The 22,969-nt window shown below is 32.8% G+C and overlaps 2 protein-coding genes across 2 annotated transcripts in view; one reads left to right on the top strand and one right to left on the bottom strand.

Moving 5' to 3' along the window:
• LOC134229484 (WD repeat-containing protein 13-like) overlaps window positions 1-8,836 on the bottom strand; it is an 8,910-nt gene extending 74 nt beyond the window's left edge. Inside the window, exons 1-13 of the mRNA XM_062711240.1 lie at window positions 8,758-8,836; window positions 8,383-8,447; window positions 7,934-8,022; window positions 7,641-7,695; window positions 7,311-7,459; window positions 7,069-7,151; window positions 4,546-4,686; window positions 4,164-4,330; window positions 2,619-2,678; window positions 2,008-2,150; window positions 1,519-1,638; window positions 359-477; window positions 1-249 (exon numbers count right to left, since the gene is read on the bottom strand). The exon at window positions 1-249 is cut by the window's left edge and continues 74 nt beyond it. Coding sequence (XP_062567224.1) covers window positions 53-249; window positions 359-477; window positions 1,519-1,638; window positions 2,008-2,150; window positions 2,619-2,678; window positions 4,164-4,330; window positions 4,546-4,686; window positions 7,069-7,151; window positions 7,311-7,459; window positions 7,641-7,695; window positions 7,934-8,022; window positions 8,383-8,447; window positions 8,758-8,836 — 1,467 coding nt within the window. The 3' untranslated portion in view covers window positions 1-52. The remainder of the gene's footprint in view (window positions 250-358; window positions 478-1,518; window positions 1,639-2,007; window positions 2,151-2,618; window positions 2,679-4,163; window positions 4,331-4,545; window positions 4,687-7,068; window positions 7,152-7,310; window positions 7,460-7,640; window positions 7,696-7,933; window positions 8,023-8,382; window positions 8,448-8,757) is intronic.
• A 1,986-nt stretch (window positions 8,837-10,822) lies between these two features.
• LOC134229472 (ras-related C3 botulinum toxin substrate 1) lies at window positions 10,823-21,935 on the top strand. The gene is made up of 7 exons (XM_062711225.1): window positions 10,823-10,996; window positions 11,753-11,824; window positions 15,513-15,630; window positions 15,887-15,949; window positions 17,847-18,125; window positions 19,521-19,583; window positions 19,867-21,935. Exons 1-7 carry the CDS (start codon window positions 10,962-10,964, stop codon window positions 20,152-20,154), a joined length of 918 nt encoding a protein of 305 aa, XP_062567209.1. The 5' UTR covers window positions 10,823-10,961; the 3' UTR covers window positions 20,155-21,935.
• The last annotated feature ends 1,034 nt before the right edge of the window (window positions 21,936-22,969 follow it).

A 22,969-nucleotide genomic window follows, 5' to 3' on the forward strand; every position in this document is an offset into this window, starting at 1 on the left:
CTCTTTTCTAAATAATGACCAGTCTCCATTCATCACATGAAGCTGAATAATGCTATAAAGCCCCTTGTTTTCCCTCTCTTTTCCAAATAATAACCAGTCCCTGTTCATCACAGGAAGCTAACAAACTCTCGTCACAGTTAAAGCAGACGTCAAGCACTGGAGCGGAATGACCTAGAAGTTTGTTCACGCATGGCTTGCTGTCCTTTCCAATGTCAAAGAAATACACACACATATCCTCACTTCCAGATACTGCAAAAAAAATCATTTGGATAAAATATACTGTTCCTACATGTAATTTTAAAGAACATTTTTGATTAGCGATTTTTTGACACAGAGTATAAAGAAGTTGGTTACTTACTGACACAAGCCCCCTGTCTGAAGGACATGAGGGGACAGAATGTACTCCTGATGTGCGATCTTTTCTGTTTTACTGGGAAAGTCTTCTTAAGTTGTAGTCCACCATCATCTGTGATAATCCTGAAAAATCAAAATTATATAATTAATCAAATTATGAATAAAATATATTTTAAACTTAAATTATGACATCACAGGATTTTTAAAAGCAGTAATCATATTTAAAATGCATGCTGATTTTTTGTCTTTGAACATCTGATCATGCTATAATCTTAAATTAAGAATATCTTGACAAATAATCAGTAGGTTAGATACGCTGCATATGACCTTAACAGTCAAAGAGGAGATTCTGCAAAATTTTGATTGCACTAATTTATGTATGTTTGCAGAAATCAACTCAGTGGAATACAGATGTCTATCATTTATATTCACCTGGCCATTGCATTGATACAGGTGTTGACTAGATGAGTGGGGTCGGGTCCCTGATAACTCACCTGAACAGACACATTGTGTTGATACAGGAGTTGACTAGATCCTCAACTCACCTGAACAGACACATGGAATTGATGCAGGAGTTGACTAAATCCTCAACTCACCTTAACAGACACATTGCATTGACACAGGAGTTGACTAAATTCACAACTCACCTGAACACACACATTGTGTTGATACAGGAGTTGACTAAATCCTCAACTCACCTTAACAGACACATTGCATTGATACAGGAGTTGACTAGCTCCTCAACTCACCTTAACAGACACATTGCATTGATACAGGAGTTGACTAAATCCTTAACTCACCTGAACAAACAATTTGTGTTGATACAGAAGTTGACTAAATCTTCAGCTCACCTTAACAGACACATTGCACTGATAAAGGAATTGACTAAATCCTTAACTCACCTGGACAGACACATTGCATTGATACAGGAGTTGACTAAAAGGGAGGGATTCCTGATAAAATCCTGAACTCACCCTAACAGACACATTGCATTGATACAGGAGTTGACTAAATCCTTAATTCACCTGAAGGGAGGGATTCCTGATAAAATCCCTAACTCACCTTAACAGACAAATTGCATTGATCCAGGAATTGACTAAATCCTTAACTCACCTGAACAGACACATTGCATTGATACAGGAGTGGAATAAATCCTCAACTCACCTGAACAGACACATGGCATTGATACAGGAGTTGACTAATAGTGAGGGGTCTCTTGCCTCCCTGCTGATCCAGGCCCGGGCAGAGATGCTGGTGATGGGGTGACCTTCTGATACTGTGATCCTTAAATAGAAACAGGTATTGTCAACAAATTCAAGCAAAACAGTCATAAGATATTTTGAAAAAATTCTGAAAAGAAGCAACATTTTTCTAGGATTGCAAAATTTTTTTAAGTCAAAAAGCTCATGGATGTCTGGAGAATGAAAACTTTGTCATTAAGACATTTGAGTACAAACATATTTGAGCTTAAATTCAAATCTGCATTGGTCAGTTGGTCAGATTTGTTAGCAAAGGATTAAATTTTAAAATTTTTTTAGTCATCCAGATGTCTTTGTTTTAAAAAAGTGATAATAGAAGGAAAAACTATACAAGGATAAAGTTAACCAATATACTTGTATTTCTCTGCCTATTGAAAAAAAATCTTTTTATAACCTCCTCGTCTTTGTTAATTTTCCAGTAGCTATGTCTATTGTGAATGAAAATATTGATCCCTTGTCATCCCCCGCCCATAAAATCCTTCCTGTGGGGTCAAAAGTAATAGCTGTGACACTGCCAGTTATTTTGCTGCTGCCACCCTTAAAGTAAATAATTCAATTACAACATACATCTATAATGTATACTGTTAATATTTGAAATGCTGATGCTTAAAAATATCAAATTAATTATTATGTTGGTACAAAACTAATGCCTGAGGCTGCAAACGAAAATATATTACTGAATCTGTATCTCATCAACATACATGTACAACTGTGCACAATAACCAAATCAAGCATACAGGTGAAATTAGAGAAATTCAATTCTGTTAAAACAAATTATCCACTCAATGAAAACAAATATAATTTCTATAAATAGAAATTAATCAGGGGGTAAACTTGAATGTTCCTCAGAAGATATGACTTTGAAAGAAAAATCATCAGCTAAATATCACTACACAGAAAGTCTGATTTGTGACATTATGTATATTCATGCATTCAATTTCACACTTTGATATTACGGTAAAAGAGAATGAAAGTCTAACTTGTTTTATGATTAGGATACCCTACCTTCACTCCTTTCCCAGTTGAGACATTGATCACTTGGACCATGTGTTTACTGTTGCCAGTCTGGTACATGTGTTAAGATCAATAACAAAACAAAATCAGTTTGAGAAACACTGATGCCCCTATACAGCAGTTCATGGATAAAGGTGAAAAAAAATCTCCAAAATACATGTACTGTACAGTAAGCACTGCAATTTGGTTAAAATCTGCATAGATTTAAAATTCTTATCTCAATTGGCCAATCAATCTTTTTTCATCTTCATTTAAAATAAAATATATTTGTTACATGTATATGAAAATAATGAATGTGAAGTTTTTCCATTTTCTTAATACCAGTTATCTTTACATAGACACTGCATAAAAAAGTGTTGTGTCATTATTTTGGGTATTGTAACTTGTTCATGTTGTAAAATAACATAACAAGAGGCCCAGGGGCCACAGCGCTCACCTGAGCACATCGGGCAAGAATTTATCCCCCCCCCTCCAGGCGTTCATCATTTGAACAAATTAGAATCTACACTACCTGAGGATGATTCCATATAAATATCACTAATCATAGCTTTGAAGTACTTGAAAAGAAGATTTTAAAAGGTTTCCCTATATATGCCTATGTAAAACTTGGGTCGGCCATTTTGGCCCCACCCTAGCCCCGGGGGTCATGATTTGAACAAACTTGAATCTACACTACCTGAGGATGATTCCACATGAATTTCATCTTTCCAGGCAAAGGGGTTCTGGAGAAGAAGATTTTTAAAGATTTTTCTTATATATTCCTATGAAAAACTTGGGTCGGCCATTTTGGCCCCACCCTTGCCCCGGGGGTCATGATTTGAACAAACTTGAATCTACACTACCTGAGGATGATTCCACATGAGTTTCATCTTTCCTGGCCCAGTGGTTTGGAGAAGAAGATTTTTAAAGATTTTTCCTACATATATTTCATTTTATGCCCCGGGGGTCATGATTTGAACAAAATTGAATCTACACTACCTGAGGATGATTCCACATGAGTTTTTTCCAGGCCCAGTGGTTTGGAGAAGAAGATTTTTAAAGATTTTTCCTATATATTCCTATGTAAAATGCCATTTTGGCCCCACGGGGGTCATGATTTGAACAAACTTGAATCTACACTACCTGAGGATGCTTCCACCTGAGTTTCATCTTTCCTGGCCCAGCGGTTCTGGAGAAGAAGATTTTTTAAAAATGCCATTAATTTTTAACAAATTCATGATTATCTCCCCTTGGAAAAGGGTGTGGCCCTTCGTTTGAACAAACTTGAATCCCCTTCACCCAAGGATACTCTGTGCCAAGTTTGGTTGAAATTGGCCCAGTTGTTCTTGAGAAGAAGATGAAAATGTGAAAAGTTTACGACAACGACAACAACGACGACAACGACGACGACGACGACGACAGACAAATTTTGATCAGAAAAGCTCACTTGAGCCTTCGGCTTAGGTGAGCTAAAAAGTGACCATACTTAAAGTTCAACTGCAGATGTTTTCAAAACTTTCACATTTTAATTGTAGAATTTAAAATCCAAAAGGATACAACAAACATATTGTTATTGAGAGGTTGGAAAGCACAACACAGGAGTTCTCCCCCTTGTTCATCTTCAATGGTTCTGATGCAACTTCCTGCTGCCACATCCCAGATCTTAGCAGTGCCATCTAGTGACACACTTAAAATAATGTCATTGGATAAGGACCACACAAAGTCTACAAGAAAATTGATACACAGTGTAATTAAGAGCCAGCCAATTATGGAAAAAGACATCAATTTATGTTACATGTACATTATTTCAATCAAATGTAAACTCAAAAAAATAGAAACAATTTAACAAGTCAAATGGATGCAGATATTAATTTATACTGCATGTACATTTTTTCAATCAAATTACAGAAAGTAGAAATAATTTATCATGCAGACTGACCTCTGACCCCAGCCTTATGCCCCCGCAGCATACAGATGACCGTGGCTGGAGGGGGGATGACCTGACATATAGAGAGGGTTCCATCCAGAGAGGAGCAGGCCACACGAGATCTGTCATCATTGGCAAACTTCACACTGCTCACTATAAAATTAAAATCAATCAAATTATTACTTTGTAACAAAGGCGACACATGCAGTCTGGGTTCCATTATTCATTATTAACCTGATTTTTTTTAGATGTTCTGGCAAAGATTAAAGTGGTTGTAAAACAAGACATACAGACAAATACAAAAAGTGATATCCACCACGCAAGATACATGGAAACTTGGAAGTTGGCACCAAGATAAACTTTTTAGGATAAATTCTCATAACAAGCTACTACTCTGTTTCACTGGATTTAGAGTTCAAAAATGTATAAAAAGACAAAGAAGTTGTGCCCTAAAATGCACTGTAATCAGTGATTGGGAAAGGCTTGCGCCACACACCATAGTCACAGTGAAGTGAAACATAGGTAATCAGAGATTACAGAGCTCACCTCAACGAATGTTGCCTTTAAGTAAGGCAAAGTCACACAATTACCCAACAAAAAGTGTACATCCAAAAATGCAACATTTATGAAATTTTGATCTGATACTTTGAAATAGACCTATATAAAAACTTCAATCTAGCCATTCATCACAAAAATGTGATCAAATATCTGAAGCAAAAAAGTTATCATCCCTTGAAATATTGGGCAAGTTTGGTTTATTTAAGCCTTATAGTTTCTTGGTGATAGACCTGCACCCATAACTTTTTACCTGGTCCATTATCTGGAAAATGTATGTCAAATTCAGCATCCGGAGCAAGTCCATTAGTATGCATCCTAAGATATATCATCCATGTGAGTTTGCACAATATAGGGCTAATAGTTAATTAGAAATGAAACCTGCTTAAAAATTTAATCTCCTTTCATCCAGAAAAAACAGTTCAGATTCAGCATCTGAAGCCAGCCTGGTAGAATGCAACCTTAGATGTATCATCCATGCAAGTTTGGTCATTAAAGAGCTCATAGTTACTTGGAAATGAATCCTGCATCAAAAACTTTAACCTGTTCACTCATCCAGAAAATGTAGGTCAGATTCAGCATCCGAAGCAAGTCTAAAATGCAGAAAAGATGTATCATTGCAAGTTTAGCCATTATAGGCTCATTGTAACTTGGAAATGAATCCTGCCCCAAAAACTTTAACCTGTTCACTCATCCAGAAAATGTTTGTCAGATTCAGCATGCAATTTTGATGCATCCTAAGATGTACCATCCATGCAAGTTTGGTCAACATAGGGCTTATAGTTACTTGGAAATGAGACCTGCACCAGAAACATTAATACTCAACCAGAAAATGTAGGTCAGATTCAGCATCGAAGCAATTCTTAGTGTACATCCATAGATGTATCATCCATGCAAGTTTGGTCAACATAGGGCTTATAGTTACTTGGAAATGAGACCTGCACCAAAAACATTAACCTGTTCAAAAAAAATGTAGGTCAGATTCAGCCTATCCAAAGCAAGTCTGCTAATGTGCATCCTTAGATGTACCATCCATGCAAGTTTGGTCAACATAGGGCTTATAGTTTTGGAAAAAACCTGCACCAAAAACATTAACATGTTAAACTGGAAAATGTTTGTCAGATTCAGCATAAGCAAGCCTGGTTATGTGCATCCTTAGATGTACCATCCATGCAAGTTTTGTCAACATAGGGCATATGTTTTGAATATACCTACACCAAAAACTGCACCAAAAATGTTAACCTGCTCCAAAAACATTAACCTGGTCATTCCTTTGTTGAAATTGCAGCATCTGAAACTTTGACTGGTACAGTGAAACACATTAGAAGCATCTTTCATGCATGTCTAATCAATATAGGACATAGAAGTACTTAAAAAGAAAACTGCTCCAAAAAACTTAACCTGGGACGCCGACACCGAGCTGGATCCCCCAACTTCGTTGAGGTGAGCTAAAAATGGTACATTAAATCAATCAATGTTGGGGCCAAGATGCGCATTCAATTTTTAGTGACATTATTTGGAAACATTTGCACAAATTTCTTACTTGTTTAACTTTCATTTTAAATGAAGTCAGTTTTAAAACAACAAATGTCATTGGTGGAGGCCCGTCAAAAACTGCTTCCAGTTAAACGAAGCACTTAGATTAGGTATATTACTACATTCATTTGTAGGGTAGGGTGGTGCTCTATCCAAATTTTGATGTAATTTAACACAAATTATATTATATGCCGGTTTCTTTAATTTTGCTGCATTGCATGTGTTGAAAATTAGATTCAGTTATAGTAATTAAAAATGCATTTTCATTCGTATTTCATATTTGTTTGTCATTTTGTTATTTCTTGAGATGGCCGCTCAGATTATATTCATGGCCCATTCATTTTCAAAATGGCCCATCAAAAATGTTGACAGTTGTGCCATAGTCCCATTGACCATTGGCCCTCCCAATCACTGTGTTATTATGATATATACATGTACATGTACCTGCAGCTGTGTGTTGGTCAAAGATGTGATGCATTCCAGCAAAAGCATAATTTTCTGAAATAGTCTTTCCTCCAGCCATTGCCCTATATTAATATTTAAAAAAAAGACAATTTTGCATAAAACACCAAATTTTGTATCAATAGTCAAAAACAGTTAAATTAATAAGTTCTTAAGATATGTATACTTCTGCTGTATTCAATACCTTGCTGGAATTTTGCACAGAAATTAACATGCATATATACCTGCTGGCATCTGCTTCTTTTGTTGGAACAAGTTCAATGCTGTCAAAAACTCTTTTCATTGGTCCATCAAAAGACAGCTTCATAGATCCACTACTAAGGTGTCTTCTGTGGTGCTTTTTCCCATCAGAGATTGCCAAATTGTCAAAACTCTAAAAATAGAAAAGATTGTTGTTATTTATTTTAAATTTTTTTTTGGCCTTTCAGCTTCTTTCAGTTCAGGCATTAGATTTTATGCACTTTTGATGAAGGGAGTATTATTTTGTACGTTGCTGTATATTTTCATGTTTCTGCAAATTAATACTAAATAAATCAGCAATGTCAACTTTATACCTCTAATGTGTTCCGGCCGACACTTCTCATACTAAATGATCTGCTTCTAATACTCCTGAAAAAAAATTAGATATCTATTAGCCTTATGCACAGGCACTTAGGCTATGGACCTCCCCCTCCCCTTTTTTTCGTTTTTTTTTTAATCTTGCATAGAGTCACATTTTTAAAAAGAATTTTGTATTCAAATATGCACTTTCTATTGTCAATAATGTAACCCTTTTGTCCCTTTAAGCTGTTTTGAATATACAGGTTTCGAATGACACATAGAAATATTATTTATGGTGCAAAATTACCCTTGATCTGAGAATGCAGGGCTTCCATATTTGGAAGTTAGAAGTTGAGCTCGGATAGGAAGAAACTCCTTCCTCACAGCTGGATCCCTCTGTCACAAAAATATAAATAAATAAAATTTATACAATGGATGTAAATGCACTGCAATAAACCCTTCATTGTGGGAAATACACTTGAGACTCCATAATATATGCTGCAGTATTTTGTTTTTTTTTTTTCAGTTAGGACTCTACTTAGTATAATTATGTCTTCTCAATCCTCAATTTTGATTGAATATGCTCATGAAAGGCTTTTTTTAACATTTAAAAGAAATCTGATCTTTCATTTATTTACTTTTTTTTGCATATTCAATATTTAATTTAAGTTGCAAATTGGAAATATAATATTTTGTAACGAAATTTGCTTCAGACGTCTTATAAATGGTCCGACATGTCTTAAATTTTGAGCCGACTTTTCTGTGTCGAGATGTCCTTGAGTCGAGGTTTAAATGGTCCAAGGTGTCTTTGATATAAGTGTCTGACATTCATATAAAGCTAAAGAAAAACAACTTGACAGTAATTTTGTTTAACTCTCTAGAATTATAATTCTGATGTGGAAAAGAGTCTCTGTAAGTATGTCATATTATTAAAAACATTTTTTCAGTACATTGCGAAGTGATAATTCCTAGTAATATTATATACAAGATCAGTTGTACATAGATGATAGACTGGAGACTTGTCAAAGTAAACAGGTAAAAGAGTATTAAATCTATTATAGCAATTCTTCACGTTTCCACTATTACTCAAGCTTTATTAATCATCATAATGCTGTAAGTAATGTTTCTTACTAAACTGGGGATTGTTTGGCGTTCTGTAAGCATTGAATTTGGCGTCTAAAGCAAGTGCTTGTTGCCACACAGCTGTCATGTTTACATTTTTTTCACTTCCGGATGTAAGTCGACGATAATTCGTTCCTTTGCTCATTCGAAATAGTCCGGTCATCAAGCTGAAAAGAAACGCATTTTAAGAAAAACAGCTTATTATACACATTCTTTTAAAAAAGAATACATAAAATTTTGACAAGATTTGTCATTCAAGACAGGCACCCCCCCCCCCCCCTTAGAGGTGCTTGATCATGTTGGTTTTAGATTGGTGCATTTAATTTGTTGGGTTTTTTTTTCGTGAAAATTGAAATAAATCGCTGAAATATTATCTTTTTTTTAAGATATCATATTTCTGTACATATGTCTTTTTGATGTACAGTAATCATTTACGGCCGGTGATGTGATATTTTTTTAATGCTAATTTCGGCATTTTTTTAATAAAATTATTTGACGTTGAATAGTTCTACAAACATATAAGATATTAGACCGGTAGTTGAAGTAAAGATTTTTTCTTTTGCCAAACTCTTTTAAAATTACAAACCTTGGACAACTTTGTCCTCTTTTTATCAAAGATTACACTAAATCAGATACATAAATCACAAATCTCTGTTATTTGAGTCTCCGACTAAATGAATGGCATATAATGAATGCATTTTATAATGTAAAAAAGAAGCATGTTCCTTGAGATTAAAGATAACTTAATTTTGAAAAATACTTTGTTTACCATGACCTGTATTATGTTTGCATTATGTTAAATTAACATTTGTATCTGACTAAATTTTCATACCGTAACTAGATAAGGGATTGAGGGTATTTCCCCAAAAATTTAGCAGATAATCATATATAGATTATGTGTATAGTAAAAATTCTTCATCCTTATGCTTGTGTTAAATCCCCAACCTCAAATAATTTTTTGCTAGTCTATTTAAAGAATTTTTTGTCTCGTCGGTAGTGGGATAGTACCCCCAAAAAGGATAGGTTATGTCCCTCCCCTGAAAGGACATGATTTTTGTTATACATTGTACATTTTCTGATAATAATAATTATAATAATAATAAAAAACAATGAATGATTTTGTTTAAAAATATAGATTACAATTCTGGATGTGGAAAAGGGTCTATGGATAGGTAACAAAAATGGGAGAAAACAAACGAAACTCTTACGCAGAACGAGAAAATACTAGTATTCAAAAATTTAGGAAAAAAAGATAATTTTATCTTCTTTTTAAAAAAGGACTCTATCGTCCCTTTTAGGGAAAAAAAGAGAAGAACCTCATACTCATTCGGTATTCTTCTGTTTAAAGTATGATGTCGCTGTTTGAATTTCATACTTAATCAAAAAAAACCCCAAAAAAACAAAACAAAACAAACAAACAAACAAAACAAAATTCAACAGAACCAAAAATCCATTTTTACCACCTTTCCACCAACCTGGCGATGGTCCTGTTACGGAATAAACACAACTCTCAATGTATCTTTAAAAAACTTGTATATGCATAAATTCAAAGATTTCAGTTTTGAAACAGTTATATCATAATTAATGTTATTATATTTATTTTATTTTTATTTTAAATTATGGTCAGTGCTTGAGCTACTCTAAAATTTTGTTCAGCCAAGATAAGGTGTATTTTTAATCCGTAGATAAAGTTTGAAGTACTGATTTATATTTAAGTGTCTTTACTTAAATACTATAGTATTTGTAAAAATCAAAAATAGAAATCAATATAAGGTATAAAAATAGATCAAACACGTTACGGAAATGTATGGTCAACGCAGTTTGGTTTTAAACTTCATCTTTTGATACTAAAAATACATTTCTTAATTTTCTAAAATTAGAGTAATTAATTTTATATCAATAACAAAATATTTCAGCAAATAATATCAATGAGAAACTTAAAAATTGATAAATAATTATTACTTTAATCTTAAAGAATGAAGAAAACACTCGGATTGATAATTTTTAACATTATTTTTGCATGACATTAGGCGGCCCCTTACTTTACATCCGGGAGTTCTCGTTTATTTTCGGTTGTCTAAAAATAGGACAGCGAATTCGGGCTATTTATTCGACGACAGCCATATTTCAGAAGAGTAAAAGGGAGAGGTCCAAGAAGTTTGCCGGGCCAAAATACTTATCTGATAGATAGTTAATTTAACACTTGATTAATTATGCAGGCGATCAAATGTGTTGTTGTCGGGGACGGGTAAGTCATTTAGAAGTTTTTAATCGAGACAGGTGCCTGTGTGTCGAGAGGCGAAGCTAAGCGGACTTTGAAAGAAGTCCTGTTTTAGTACATTTACACTTTCTTTTACATTAAATAATGCCTGTTTGTTTTCGATAAGTTCAAACATATGTAAAGAAAGCTTCTATGAAATTAACTTTATACTGTAAAAATTTGTTTACTTATTCGCTTGTGTTTTGCATTGAGAGAGAAAATAACGGTATTTAAACTAGGAAGTTGAAGAGGTCAAGAGTAAAACTTGCATAAAATGTCAAACTTCCTGTGATTAAGCGTCATCTACACGAAGTGTTTGGATATATATTTACTGTGTTAAGTTAACCTAATCTTTATCCCTATAAGACAATGGTCAGTGATTCACATGTCCACAAGGGATTAAAGAATTACTGGTGCATGGCCTTTGGACATGTGCGTGAACTAATAAATGTGATTGGATGACTAACATGTTTTATGGCATCATAGTCAAAACATGTTGTTCTATCTATTTGTATTTATTCTTACTTTTTTTTTCTAATATGTTGCCACAATGCACATCATTCAAAGTTTTATGAAATTAATTTTAATAAATAGTCCCATTATCTGAAATGTTATAAAATATATAAAATGTCACAATGTATTGTAAAGCAGTATAAAATCAATATAGACCAACATGCAGAATTAAAAATAATTCACCATCCATAAGTTCCTTATTACTGATTTTCTGAATCTTTCCTATTTCAGAGCTGTGGGTAAAACATGTCTTCTCATCAGCTATACCACAAATGCTTTTCCCGGGGAATACATCCCAACAGTGTAAGTAGCAGCTACTGTAGCATTGGAGTCAGGCACATTAAAAAGTCTTAGACTAGTAGATGCACCAATGACCTATACATAGCTATATACACGGCCTGGACAGCAGCAAAAACTTGTGATATATTAATTTTTAAATTAATTTCACTTTTCTTAAATAGAGTAATTAATTTTTCCCATTTAAAATTATCATTTACTGAGAAAACAACCACACTCTCTTTTAATCTGACAAAGTCAGATGTCCATTGAAAATCTTAAAGTGTAACACATGACCATGGCATAATTAATGAAACACAACTAAGACACATTAAGTGTATACTCCCATACATGTTGTTATATTATTAATATTTTGAAGAAATAAAGAAAATCTTGAATATGATTTGTAATGCAGCTGTGTATGCAACAGGCAAAGATAACGGAGGAGAATCGAAAATATATTACAGTCTCACCTAATATAATCCAATGCCGTTAATCAATTAATAATGGAAATACCCAAACCTTTTCCTGATGAAAATCATTATTGTTACAAAACTACAGCATTTGAGCATTCACACATGTTATAATCTCATTAGATATCAACTTTTGTTGATATATATACTAGCTCATATGGCTAAAAATTGTTTTCACTAAGTAAAGAAATTACCAAGTTGCTTGAAGATAATTTTTTTTTTTAATATAAATTTAAATTATAAATGACAGGATCGGATATCATTTTTGAAAGCCAGTCTCCACAAAAAAGAATTGTAAACATGGGACATTTACTAATGGGGACACAATACAGAACAAAAATGGTTTTTTGAAAATATCCTGTGCATATCAACACCTTCAAATAATGCCTTATTAAGATTTAGCAATATGTAATTCTAGTATTGTTAAAAATAACCTCCCCTTGAAATGTGCTAATGGTATTAATTCATGTAATTGACAAATATGTGTAAATATCCATGTTTACAGTGTATGATGTTTAAGTTTATGAATTTTATTACTTTTTGGTTTAGAAACCATGTTAAATGTTTGTTTATGATTAATATTTGAATTTTCATTTAAAATATGAAAGGGAGGGATAAATCTTCAAATTTATGCTTGTGAACATCTTACTTTTTCTTGTGCATGTATATTCTGTGATATTGACTGTATCACTTGAATCTTTCACAAATTAACATATATATCTGTTAATCAAAGCATCTTTATGAAATACTACTTTCATCTTGATTGTCAAATTGAATCGACATTTATAAACATTCTTTTTGCTGCAAAAGCTGTTCAGCATTTGCAATCGGCATAATCATTGTGTGCACAGTTATTTGGGAAATTTCTGTCTTGTTGCCAAAGTAACATTTCTTGATCACAGAGGATCATTAAATTGAAACACACGTAACAATGCTTGGACAATGATTTTAAAATTGCTTAAGTGTTTGCCTTGCATATAAATGAGAGAGGGAAAGGGACAAAGCTGCAAAAAAAAAAAGCATTTCACAATAATGTATGAATGGAAGGTGAATGTCCAATCTGGAGAATATTACCATAAGAAGAAGACAAGAATACCCTGTAACCATTGTCCGTGAAGATGAGCAAAAGCACATGGTAAGTAACAGTGAATCTCTAGAAGTGAGAAATAGAGGATTTTACTAAATGTAGTGGTGTGGCTAAATTGGTGTGCGCTTTGAAAAGTGTAGCTAACCCTTTAGAGTCTGAATGCTTTTATTGTTAATTGATTCTTAACTAACTGGCATAGAAGTCCTCTCATGAAGGGGATTTAAAAACCATGGTACCTGGCTGCTTTAATTATATTCATTCATAACCTGCTTTGGCCCTCTTCACCACTGCACAATATAATTATGAAATGAGAGAAGATTCTTATCCTTGATAGATTTAACAGTTTACACAACAGTAAATTGAGCTCACAGAGAAAGCGATTTAGAGATAGGAGAAATAAAAAGTAGCATGGGACATGAGTGTTTCAGGAAGTCGGTGTTAAGTAGGGGGATCAGCTTTTATTCTAGCTCTGGTGTTTCTTGTGTTAGGTTTCTTCATAGTATCTGTACATGTTATCCTGTATGTCAACATAATCACTTTGACCCTGATCTGCAGCTTTTATAAGTCACATATGTGTCAAGTCCACTCTTATTTCTCAAAAATTGTAAATTTTTTTCAAGGTTAAGATAAAGACAAGGATAAAAATCATTAGGGAGCTATGCCTCTGTGTTTCTGTATGCATGCACTAAGCAAAATATACATTAGTAAGTGAATAAAAATTTGGTTCTGCTTCAAAAAACAAAGAAAATGTAGATATATTTTAAAGAACAAAGCTTGGTATGTACATGTATTATTTCCTGTTTGTCTAAGTTTAAGTTGACAAAATACATCCTTCTTATAAACTCAATCTTAAGAAGATACTTAACATCTAGTCTGAAACTTCACTGAGAGGAGAACCTAAAAAGCCAAATTTGCACACATACAGTCAAACCTCATTACTTCAAACCTTGAAGTGACTGAGATTAAATTTTGAGCTATCTAAGGATTCAAAATAAAAGGGATGTTTGGACTTCCATCGCACTTGGATATATCCCATTAGACGAATGGAATACAGAGGGAGGCTGTCATATAATCATTTACCTTTCTAAACACAGAAATAGTGGCAATTGTCATATATTATGCATTAGAAAAAAGATTTCTTTAAAAAATTTACATGTATTTAAAACTAGTTTTCAAATATATCAGTGGAAGTTCTGTATTCTTACAGATGTGATTTCTAATAAGAATACAGTTTAAATACTGTTAAGCTACCCAGATTTCAAGATATTGAAAAAAATTGAGATATAAACTCAAGATTAGAGATTTCTCTATAGTGGTGAAGAGGTAAAACTGTCCAAAAAAAAAAAATGCTAGTCATCAGCTGATGGGTCATGCTGTCTGCAAAGTTTGAGGTTTATTTTGTAGTCAGCACTTTTAATTATAGAGGACTAAAGACTAGCTGTCACTTGATACTGGACCCAGATCTAGTTTAACAGAAATCTTAGATGAAAAAAGTTTTCAATTACTGTACTGTGACCTTCATGTAAAATGCAATTGTATATATACAGTGTACAGTTTTAATGTAATGAATAGGGAAATGCCCTCATGATATTTTAAAGTGATAAGTAAGCAATTGCTTTATCATTAGCTGTTGCCTTAGCTGTAGTAAATTCAGGTTATCAAAGAGCAGGAAGTAAAACCAGTCACAGTAAATATGTTTGTTGTCATAAATATGTACCTTTGACCTGAAAAAAAAACTTATAGATTAGATCAGTTATGCATTTCTTAAAGGCCGCTGTCAAAAACAATGGGGCTCTATACATTGTTTTCTGCAAGTTAGACTAGAACGGATGGTTCTTGTTTGAATTTTGTACTCAAGTTACAATATTAGATAAGGAGAGTTTATATAATGAGAAAAATGTGTGCTTTGTTTCTCTTGCTTCTGTAGCATGAATTTATAGCCAATAAATATATTAACATTGAGTATATATGCAAAACTCTTTTCATAGCATGCAAATATATATGATGATCTTGCTAGACTTTTTTGAAATTTTTCAATCCCTATAATAAAGGGATTTCTGTCTTGTCTTGAACATTCTTTGCATATTTTCAAAGGGGTCCTGAATGTGTTAAAATAATGCACACATCTTATATTAAACGACATAAAATATTGTAGATTTGACAACTACTCAGCAAATGTGATGGTTGATGGGAAACCCATAAATCTAGGATTGTGGGATACCGCCGGACAGGAAGACTACGACAGGTTACGTCCCCTGAGTTACCCACAGACAGTGAGTAAATTAGCATCTGTATTCTTACCTAATTCTAGAGTTTCTATAACTTTTTTGAGTTCTTTTGGAATTTCAGGTTATGAGCAGTTAAAAACACTGTAGAAATTTTCAATGAAGACAAATATTAATGCAGTTTCAAAAAAATTAAATTAATTCACTCTTTAGGAATTTTGAAAATGTGAAGTTCACAGATTATAAAATAGATAAAGAACAGATTATATAATATTGACATTTTTGTTGTTGTTGAAATTTTCAGGATGTCTTTCTGATGTGTTTCTCTCTGATCAGTCCAGCTAGTTTTGAAAACATTAGAGCTAAGGTATGTATAGTGTAAACAACAATTTTAGAAAGTACATGTACTTGGGTTGCACAAAGAGGAATGGGGTACATGTATCTTAAAGAGTATAGTCTGATTTAACATGAAAAAAGATGGAATTGGATGAAAGGTAACACAGGGGAGAGATAAATTCATGAGGTCAGAATCTATTGAGAGTGTTGTGCATGTAAATTATTCCAAGTAAATATTTGCACAATGTATTGTTACTCTGGTTATCACTGTAATCTTTCATGATATATGCATGTCAACAGTGATATGACTAAATTTGGAAACTGGTGATAAATATTTGCACAGTAGCATTCATGCATAGGTTTTATGATGGAAATTAATTAATTAATGTTTAGAGAAACACCAAATTTAGATAAGATCCATAAATTTGATCCTTTTCTTTATTATCCCTCTCCTAATCCCCTGATGAAAGTGGTTGGAAAGATAAAGATTTTTGGCTGTAGTCACATAGAGTGTACTAGAATGTCTTTCCAAGCTTTAAAATTAACTAAAATAAGATCTCGGCAAATCTAAGATTGAAGGATACTTGAAGTGAAACTGAAAGGGCAGGTCTGCAATGATTTTGAAAAAATGATTTAAAGCCTTTGCAAGTATTTCCCCCTTGTGTTAGTAATTTGTGTATTTGTATATTTCCCCCTTGTGTTAGTAGTTTGTGTATAGACATGAATGAAATTCAAGTATGTCATTTTCATATTTTTTAAAAGTTTTCCTGTTCAAATAATTCAGCTTTTGAGTGTTTTTCTTCCTTTTCTTCTTTTTCCTTGGTTTTAATATGTGTATACCCATTATGCTTCAACTAGAATTTACAGTTATGAAAGTAAAGTGGGGCTGTATATTATACATACATGTAATACATGCCCTTGATCTGTTCTAGGCATATGATAAGCACTTTTAAAATTAATTCTATCTAGCATGACTAGCACTGATCACTGGCAGGAGGAAAAAGTTGCATTTGAATATTTGGAAGCATTTTATTTAGGGTGTTTATGGTACTAGGGGATGGATCATGGTTTTTATGTCAACACTCTTTTGACATTCTGTATTTATTAGCAATTAGAACCTAATTAGTATTAAACAGTCTGTTTGTAGAAGTGTAGGTGTTCAGTATTGGTACATATTGTAATGTACATCCTGGTTTATGCACTAATATACAGTGTACTCGTCTAAAAAAAGGAAGTACATTGATTAATTTGTCGAGATTTCTAGTGAATTGTTGCAGATACCGGTACATGTAAATGTCCAATAAGTAACTGATTGCTGAAAATAGATCAGAGGGTGTTTTCAGTTTGAAAGTCTGTGCATAGTACTTTTAAGGATGCTATTTAACATTGTTACTTGTTTAATAATGTGGGTTGAAAATTTATTTAATCCACATTGTATTACCGGTAAATAGAATGGTACATACTGTGTGCAAAATTTTAAAATGTTTTACAGCTGTCGTATTTTGCTATAAAAACAATACATATAGTTTAGATTTTTATTTTGAAATTGAAAGACAATTTTATAAGGAGGAGGGAGTTACCAAGGGTTTATGGGTCTCCTTTTTCATTTTCAACTACCTAATTAGTCCTCCCATCTAAAGATTTTCAATTAAACTTACTTGTTAATGTGAAAATATGCTTCCTTTACCTTTCTCCTTGGAGGGGGATGGGGGCTTCTCAATAATGGTAACTTTTCTCCTTAGTTTTTCCAAAATTTCTAGATCCACCACCAGTTGATCCTAATGCTGCAGGATAATTTGCTCAAATAGTTCTTTCTTTACACTTAGATTAACATACTGTATTATGTTACACAGTTCATCAATATTTAGGAAATATACGAGTCAGTCTTTAATATCATTTTTTTCATAAAAACTAATTGTGAATTTCAGTGGTACCCCGAAGTGAACCACCATTGTCCAAATGCCCCAACCATCCTGGTGGGAACCAAGCTTGATTTGAGGGATGACAAAGATACCATCGAGAAGCTGAAGGAGAAGAAATTGTCCCCCATCACTTACCCCCAGGGGCTGGCACTAGCCAAAGAGCTGGGATGCGTGAAATACCTAGAATGCTCCGCCCTCACCCAGAAGGGTTTAAAAATGGTGTTCGATGAAGCAATACGAGCTGTGCTCTGTCCAAAGCCCAAAACAAAAGCCAAGAAAGGATGCGTGTTACTATGAGAAGGATATAAGACTTAGATAAAAAATGTTCAAGAACATTCCATTTTGCCATGATTGATAGCATTATAATATTCAAGAGTTATTGTGATTGTTTCTCCAACGTATTTGTCTACATTTATCACCATCTAGTCTTGTTAATTTGGTTTTTTTTTTTTTAAGAATAAAATTTCATTTGAAAATTTTTGAAATGCCTAAGAAAGCAAATGAACAACAGTTTGGAGTAAAATTTAAGGTAGAGGATGATACCTGATAAGAATAATATACATGTTTCAAAACAATGGAAATGAACACAGAAAGACGATGTGTTTTAAATTGTGTTTTTTCTAAGTCTCAAATGCTTTTATCAAGTTAAACCTTAGACATAAAATGTATATATTGTAAATAATGTACCATATATTTTGTCTCAAATGTATAAATATCTTTGTATACATACAGTATATTAAACAAATTGAACTTTTTGTATATATGAATATTTTACAATTAATCATTTTCTATTTCTGAATCAAGTGACAGTTGGCGTGAAATTAGTGATTGATTAAAGTTTTTGTTATATTTGAACAGTAATGGACATGTTTTGTAATTTTGAAGATGAAGACAAGTGACTATAATTTGTAAATTATTCTTGAAAAAAATTTAATATATATCTACTCCAATGATTTATATCATATGTTGATGTGTCTCTTTATTCTTTTCTCTTTTTATTTTAAATCTTTATTAGACGTTTGTTTTTATTTGAAATGAAATAATGTCCTAAAACACCCCTACATCTTAGCTTAAATTTATGTACAGTGCTTCAATCTCATTAAAAATGTGCATCTTTGTATATATTGATTCATATTGACATTTAATAAATATTATTAAATTAAAAAGTTTGGATTTTTTATCCTCTTTTATACCCAAACAATATAGTACAATTGCAGAATGAGGTTCTCTTATTCATAGAGCCCAGAATGGTATTTAAATGTGCAGAAAATAAACTGGAATTTTTCATGAAATATTTGATAGAAAAAAAAATAAAACCATTAGTTGATACATATGTACTGATATTTGTACCTGTATTTGGGATTTAATATTGATGAAGGTAACAGTATAATTTTCTCCCAAACATGATGAATATTCTTGATATTTAGTTTTTGCTTTAATCATGTAAAAAATGTTTAAATTTTATTACAGATTTGACAACTACTCAGCTAATGTGATGGTTGATGGGAAACCCATAAATCTAGGATTGTGGGATACCGCCGGACAGGAAGACTACGACAGGTTACGTCCCCTGAGTTATCCACAGACAGTAAGTTTAACGGTCACAATCAGTAAACAGTCTGGTTTGAATGTAAGTTGATGTGTTACTTGTTGCTGAATTTGATCTAATTTTTCTTTCAGGATGTGTTTCTCATTTGTTTTTCCTTGATTAGTCCCGCTAGCTTTGAAAATGTTCGAGCCAAGGTAAAGCAAACTTACAGTACTTTTAAAGTGCATTGAAAATGCTCTGCATTGATCAAAACAAAGCGAAAGACAAAGACATTATTTTCATATTAAACGTTAAATTTTGAAACACATGTTGATTTATTTTTGACATTTATTTTATAATCGCTCATTTAAATAAGAATTCATGTTGTTAAAGCAAATATTCGTTTAAAAATATAAATGTAGAACGGTATTGCATTAGTGTTATAATCCAGATGAATTATTAAATATGTCGGCCAACAATGTTTATTTGGATTTTCAGTGGTACCCAGAAGTCAGCCATCATTGTCCCAACACACCCATCATTCTCGTGGGGACCAAGCTAGATTTACGAGAGGACAGAGAAACGGTGGAGAAGCTAAAAGAAAAGAGGCTGGCGCCCATCACCTACCCACAAGGCCTTGCTATGGCCAAGGAAATCAACGCTGTCAAATATCTCGAGTGCTCGGCACTGACACAGAAGGGTCTTAAAAACGTTTTTGACGAGGCCATCCGAGCAGTACTGTGCCCCAAAGCCAAGCCAAAGAAGAAGAAGTGTAAAGTATTATAACAGAACAAAGTTATGACAGACTTCTTTTTATCTTAGAGGACTTCAGTTGAGGGCTGCTACAGGATTTCTTCGATTTTTTCTCTAGCTATTCAGACATAGTGATTCTATCATTCAATGAGAATAAGAATGCATAATGTAGCACGCTGTACATTAGAATAGGGGGTTGGTCTTTTCTTTGTAACTCTTTGTTTCTTTTCTTAAACCTGAGAACTGGGTCTTTATTAAGTTACTATTGCTAATCCATTTATTGTTTCACTCTATATAGTGTTTTTTTTTTAATGTGTATGCATTAACTAAATCATGGCATTGAATATTTCTTACTGAAACCCTGGCATTGAAGATTAAAACACCCCACCTTAATAGATAACACGTACTTGCACACAATGCATTATTTTGATTATTAGGAAGATGATTGAACACCCTCAGTAAGATAATTAGTCAGACATCTTCAGTTATTGCCTTCTGCCAAAACAAGAAGAAGAATCTATAGGTTTATACGTTTTGTGTTTTTGTAAAAGATGTAGCATTTGATGCATGATGAGTTGTTTCAGTGTCATTTTCATTTAGTCTTGTACTCTGTAAATTTAGATACTGGAAAAGTAAGGGGTGGGTTAGCTTTTCATTTATGATCAATTTCAGATCAAAAAATTGTAAACAAGTTGTTTCCAACAATTTTGTACAGAACATAATGTGGCCTTGTTAAAAAGTTTGCTATTTTTATTTTTGTTACTCTTAGTAATTTAAACAACCAGAAACAAAAGTAATGAATATTCAAACTCTATAGATTTTAGAATTCAGTTGAAAATTAAGCACACTGATTTCCTTATTATTGAAATAAGAACTCTGTTTGTACACAACGGACACACACTGTAAGAAAATGCCTTACTGATCCTCGTGTATTGCAGCTATGCACATTCAGTATAGAAGAGTTGATTGTATGTGTACATATATATGTGTGTATATATTAAATATGTATGTATTTTCTAATTTGTACTAGGTCTTTTTTATATTGAAATAAGTTGTTATAGATTATTAAAAATATATAAATCTTAATATAAATTTTATTCAAATATTTTTTTTTTTTTCTTTTTATATTTGTATATGAATTGGTATTTGTTAATGAGAGTGCTTTATTGTGTATTGGTTTCCATAAACGATTCAGTTTGTATCCAATGTGGTAGAACAAATAATTATTGGTGAACAACATTTTCATGTAGCTTTAAGGAGTCACTAATATTGTCAGTCTCAACTGATCTTGTATATTATTTTCAACTGCAGTCTTGCAGATTCCATTCAAGTCAACTGACTTGCATCACCAGGTTGAGCAAGTAGAATATTATTTCAACTGAGTTGATTTATATATCAGTGGAAATATTTTTAATTTTTGTTACTGTAGTTGTAATTAAAGCTTCATTGATTGATTTTGTTTTCTGGGCATTGCATACAAAAAGGATTTTTTCTCTGTGTATAAAGAATGATATTGTATATAAAAAAAGGCTTCCAATCCAGTCGAGGTTAGGCATATTTCGTTATTCACTGTTTTATTAGATTTTTTTCCAAGCACAATTTCAATAAATTAAATCCTAGTAAAATATTTGAAATTTACCTTGAAGTTAAGAAATAGTATTTTGAATACAGATTGATTTGGGTGTGATTTTAGTGAACAAAGAAAACTGTGGCAAATCTCCAGAAATCACATTTTCTTTGCTGTTTAATGTAAACCTATACTAAATGTTTTATTATACATCAGATCCCATAATAAATAGGTAACATTTGAATAATCTTTGTCTAATGTTTGTACCATTCCAGATATACGGTTGTTTAAAAAATTGGAGAGCATTAGTACCACTCTCTACCATCGGCTCCTACATTCACCTCTGTCGTTGGCTCGCGTATACACAGTGTTAAACACGAGAAATAGTGCGTTTGTTTTAATTCATTACAATTCCATTTCTATGCTTATGTCTGAGTTTTCAGATAGAAATTTACTAAATCAATCCAGAACTATTAATTTAAATTGAAACAATTCTTCAAATATCACGTTTTATACGTTATGTCAAAAATCTTGACGTGAGCCCATTGCAGAGGTGTCTGAGAGAGGAACGAACGACAACTCTGCATGGGAGATTGCATTAGTACATGTAATATTAAAACAATGCAGCTATCATAGAATCTTTATCTATTTACTTTGATAATCATCTAATTATTGCCTTTTCTTGATCATCTCCCCTTGAAATGGGGTGTTGTCCATCATTTGAAAAAAAAAGAACCTCTTTACTGACATATGTTTTGTGTTGAGTTTGGCTAAAAGAGTTATGAGAAAGAAAGTCAGATACTTTTAACACAGAAGCTCATGTTGAGGTTAAATCATAATCCTTGGGAGCTAGATTGGAGCAGTACAATGGTTTAAAAAAAATTCTTAGGAATAAGAAGAGAAACAATCTTCAAGCTAAACATGATTCGTAAAAGGAATATGTCTGCCATATTTGATCAGACTCTTGTTATGACTGAGGTCCTCTATATAAAGCAGCTGACTTAGTCTCTGTTTTCAGTGTAATAAGTCATCACCAGTTTTAAAGGACATATGCTATACAGCACTTGGTAGCCACAAAAAAATAACTATATATTCTTCTAATGCAGAAAAGTAAGATATCAAAGAAACTTGCCATAGTTGCACAGGTCAGTGCAGTATACAAACATAAGTCCAATTTAAGTTAATGCAAGATAACCAGCAGGAACACAGGTCTCCATTCCATGTCGATACCCACGACAATAAAGCAGTCGGGTGTATAAATGAATGCGAAGAGTGTAAAGG

Source organism: Saccostrea cucullata, unplaced genomic scaffold, assembly GCF_032062105.1.
Source record: "Saccostrea cucullata isolate Sc308-1 unplaced genomic scaffold, CSIRO_AGI_Scuc_v1 ctg477, whole genome shotgun sequence".
Classification (NCBI taxonomy): Eukaryota; Metazoa; Mollusca; class Bivalvia; order Ostreida; family Ostreidae; genus Saccostrea; species Saccostrea cuccullata.